Source organism: Lolium perenne, chromosome 1, assembly GCF_019359855.2.
Source record: "Lolium perenne isolate Kyuss_39 chromosome 1, Kyuss_2.0, whole genome shotgun sequence".
Classification (NCBI taxonomy): Eukaryota; Viridiplantae; Streptophyta; class Magnoliopsida; order Poales; family Poaceae; genus Lolium; species Lolium perenne.
Window position 1 is genome coordinate 238785061 of NC_067244.2, and position 4582 is coordinate 238789642.

The 4582-nt window shown below is 44.8% G+C and overlaps 1 protein-coding gene across 2 annotated transcripts; it reads left to right on the top strand.

Moving 5' to 3' along the window:
* Nucleotides 1–403: 403 nt before the first annotated feature.
* On the top strand, nucleotides 404–4582 carry LOC127324763 (uncharacterized protein ycf36). Of its 2 annotated transcripts, none has more exons than XM_051352259.2 (4): nucleotides 404–970; nucleotides 1060–1088; nucleotides 3389–3445; nucleotides 4156–4582. In XM_051352259.2, the coding sequence occupies exons 1-4, from the start codon at nucleotides 517–519 to the stop codon at nucleotides 4372–4374; spliced, it is 759 nt and encodes a 252-aa protein (XP_051208219.1). In that variant the 5' UTR covers nucleotides 404–516; the 3' UTR covers nucleotides 4375–4582. The 2 variants fall into 2 exon arrangements, with proteins under 2 accessions (XP_051208219.1, XP_051208220.1); XM_051352260.2 differs by lacking the exon at nucleotides 1060–1088 and adding an exon at nucleotides 1956–1984 and having other exon boundaries at nucleotides 423–970.

Below are 4582 nucleotides of genomic sequence, written 5' to 3' on the forward strand. Positions count from 1 at the left end.
ATAAAAGTGCAACGAAGTGTGAGCAAAATATATACAAATTGGTGTAAAACAAGCATGGAGCATAAAAAATTCTAGATACGTTTGTGAAATTCTAGACCTTAAACATTAATTGTTTGTGTTGGAGGTCTGCGGTAAACATTGAAGTATTGAAAACATAGATATAGTTGAGAAATATCCAAGCTCGTTTTCATATATTTCTCCACAATCTTACTTTCCAGAATCCAATATAGGCTAGTGCATTCGAGTGTAAATCCATTGAACTTAGCTTTTCTTTTGCAAATTATATAAACATTTGGCAACGAAAGGTAAACTTTCAAAACTCGTGACAATCAACCAACTGAGCAATCGAAATCCGTATGAGTCCAAACAGTGGACTCGCTACGCACGGCACGAGGAGGAGGCAGCCACGCAAAAACCGCGACCGACCCGAACCACCAAGCCGTCGTTGCTTCAGGTTCGCCGCTACCTCCCTCAGCGTCGCTTACTGCTGGCCGCCGCATTCCCCTTCCGCCCGCCATGGCCGCCTCCCTCCACGGCCCCCGCCTCCTCCCGCTCCTCCCCAACCCCACCCCGAGCCTCGGCGGACCCCGGCGCGGGCAGCGCCGGCGCTTCTCGCCGGCCGCGGCGGTGCCGCCGTCGCGGAACGGGAGCTCGGCGGGGACGGACTGGTGTCCGGTGCCGCCGGAGCAGCGGCCCGTGAACGAGTACGAGGCGCTGTCCGCGTCGCTGCCCTTCTCCTGGGCGGCGGGGGACCTGCGGGTCTACTGCTCCCGCCTCGCCTTCACGGGCGCCGCCTTCGCGCTCTTCGTCGGCCTCCCCGTCGCGGCCTTCGGCGGCCCCGGCGGCGACGCCGTGCACCTCGCGCTGGGGGCCACCGGGTCCGGGATCCTCGCCGTCACGCTCGCCGTCGTGAGGATGTACCTCGGCTGGGCCTACGTCGGGAACCGCCTGCTCAGCGCCACCGTGGAGTGTGAGTGATGACGAACGCGGTTTTATCCCCTTGTTTTTCTGCTGGTTTGCACGATTGCGATCCTGACTTCTGTGCGTGATTTCTCGCAGATGAGGAGACGGGATGGTACGACGGGCAGGTGAGATGCTACTCCTGATCACTGACCTCTGTGATCTAGTTTGCTTAGTAACATGCTCAGCTGACCTTCAGAAGCTATGGTTGTTCAGTAGCCGAATGGCGTTTAGTGATTAGTGAAGCAAGCGGCGGGATGCAACTATGCAAGAGGTTTGAACTGGTGAAGTTACAGGCAACACTGAATAAGTAATATAAGTAGCACCATGCCACCAGACCGGCACCAAGAGATCACTGACTAAGCAATATAAGTAGTCACAGCCACCAAATGGTCGCATCACGCCACCAAATAATCACTGAATAAGTAATATAAGTAGCATCACGCCACCAAGTGATCACTGAATAAGTAATATAAGTCGCATCAGACCACGGAAAGATCTTTCGCAAATAGTTGTTCGCTTGCTTAAAACTCTGCCTGAAATTGCTATTGTTCAATATGTACTAAGTGCTTCAGTGTTACCTTTGCTTCTGTATGCTTTATGTATTTCTATAATAGAAGTCTCTCACATAATGATATGATTGTTCAAGAGCTAATTAAGTGGCGTTTAGTGGAGCAAGCGGACGGATGCAAGAATTTGAACTGGGGAAGCTACAGGCAGTAGTAATATACATGCCACCAGCACCAAAAGCTCACAGAATTCACAGAATTCACTGAATATATGTAATACCAAAATAACATAAGTAGCATGACGCCACCAAATGGTCATTGAGTAAGTAACATAAGTAGCACGACGCCACCAAATGATCACTGAATAAGTACCATCATGCCACCAAAAAACAATTCGCAAGCAGGTGTTGCTTGCTTAAAACTCTGCCTGAAATCACTGATGTTCAATATGTACCAAGTAGGTGTTCTGTGCGTGACTTATTTCAGATGAGGAGACGGGATGGTACGACGGGCAGGTGAGATGCTACTCCTACTGATGATCACTAATCTCCTTGATCTGGTTTGGTTCTAGTAACATGCTCAGCTGACCTTGAGAAGCTATGGTTGTTCAATAACTGGGCGGCGTTTAGTCATTAGTGTACCGCGGCCGGATGCAACTATGCAAGAGTTTTCAACTGGTGAAGCTACAGGCAACACTGAATACGTAATATAAGTAGCGACATGCCACCGGACCGGCACCAAGAGATCACTGACTAAGCAATATAAGTAGCAACGCCACCATAAGCAATATAGGTAGTCACGCCACCAAATAGTCACTGAATTCCCTTAATAAGTAATAGTAGCATCACACCACCAAATGGTCACTGAATAAGTAATATAAGTAGCATCTCACGCCACCAAGTGAACACTGGATATGTAATATAAGTCGCACCAGACCACTGAAAGAACTTTCGCAATAGTTGTTCGCTTGCTTGCAACTCTGCCTGAAATTTCTATTGTTCAATATGTACTAAGTGCTTGAGTGTTACCTTTGCTTCTGTATGCTTTATGTATTTCTCTGGTAGAAGTCTCTCACATAATGATATGATTGTTCAAGAGCTAATTAAGTGGTGTTTAGTGGAGCAAGTAGACGGATGCAATAATTTGACCTGGGGAAGCTACATGCAACAGTAATATACATGCCACCGGCACCAAAAGATCACGGAATTCACTGAATATATGTAATACCACATCACCAAATGGTCATTGAGTAAGTAACATAAGTAGCATGACGCCACCAAATGATCACTGAATAAATAGCATCATGCCACCAAAAAACAATTCGTAAACAGGCGTTGCTTGCTTAAAACTCTGAAGTGTTGCCTTTAATGTATTTTTCTCGTAGAAGCCTCGCATAATGAACCTTTTGGAGAGGTAGTTATGAAATTCAAAGATAATATAGCATGCACATTATGCCAGTTATTCAATTATCTCTAGAGAATATGGGTTGGAACTTAAAATACCTTTGTTCTGACATTAACTTATCTTTGGAGTTTCATTTATGTCTGTTACAATGATGGAATTGGAGTTGATTGATACACTTGCTGCATTTTGTTCTGTGAGTCTAGTAAGCTCTTTATTCTGCAGTGTCCGTGCTATGAGGTACACATGGCGACTTATTACGTCCTTGTAGAATTGACACATTCCTTGGATATTATTAAAACATGCCTTTTTTATATAGCCCAGATGGGCCCAGGTTACCATGTTCACTGGTTTTGTTCTTGATGATTTCATTGTAAATGTTATGCTGACTAGATTATTTTTTTGCATGAAATGCTTGATTGTTATGAGAAAATTGTGCACGGTTTCAGCACTCTGCATTAGAGTTAGGCCCTTAGGATTAGCTCTGGCATCCTGACGTTGTTTCTTACTCTTTGCAGATATGGGTTAAAACCCCGGAAGTTTTAGCTCGTGATCGGCTTCTCGGTTCATTTTCTGTAAGTTAACCATATGCACGTTAGCTTCTTAATCCTGTTCCACTTTTGTCTGTTTGAACATGTTAAATGGTCCTTTTCAGTTGAGGTACCTGTCAAGAAGCTTTGACAGATGAATATTTAATTGTGTATGCATAATTGCTCATGGCATGAGCTGTGAAATTCTTCCCTGAAAAGAACATACCCTATAAAGAATTATTTTCTTCGGATCTACCTATTCATGGGCTTTATCTGGACCAGTCTGTTTCTAAAATGTTGAGCAATATTAAACTGTCATATTACTAAAATAAGGAATCAAACTGTCATGAGCGGTCATCTGGAACAGTCTGTTTCTAAAATGTTGCCTAGTATGAAACGGTCATGTTTCTAAAATAAAGTTTTAAAATGTCATGATTGTGGGCCATTGTGAGTACTGGAGCACACATTAGGAATCTTTCTCTACGGGTTTGTTGTAAGTCCATTATAAGATAAAGCAAGAGGAAATAATTGGTACCTCAACCAAGGTCTTGTCAGTCATATTGTCTATTTCTCCCTATTCTAGTATATTAGTATCGCATCTCCTTGATGCCGCACCCTGAGTGCTTGCCATGTTCTGTTCTGTATGGTATTGACCCTGTCATGAACTATGTTTTTGCCATGACACAATCATGCTCGCATGGTCACGCAGCAAGCAAAAAAAAAAAAAAACTAACATAACAGCATGCTTGTTTCAGGTCAAGCCTGTGCTGAACAGGGTGAAGTTCACCCTGGTGGGTCTGGCGGTGTCCCTGACCCTCTGCATCCTCCTCTATGTCAACACCGAGAAGCCGAAGGAGCCATTCGAAAGCACTGGCCCAAGGGCCATCCCCGGGGTGTACAATGATAAGGCAGCGAGGTCGTTTGAGCCTGATGCGTTCTGTGGAGAACCTGATGTCAGTGGTGATCAGTCGTAGCTTTGCATTGTGTTGATCATCATACTGGTCGTTCTCTTCCTCTGTAAATATAGAAGGGGGAGGGGCCATCGAGTTGGTGTTCTGATGGTAGGTGATGACAGGATATCGCATATTCATCCTGTCCTTGTAATTGTAAATGGTGGGTTTCATTGGTAATGTAAATATTTGACCCGTACATAGTGATAGCTCATACAGAATTCATTGTATA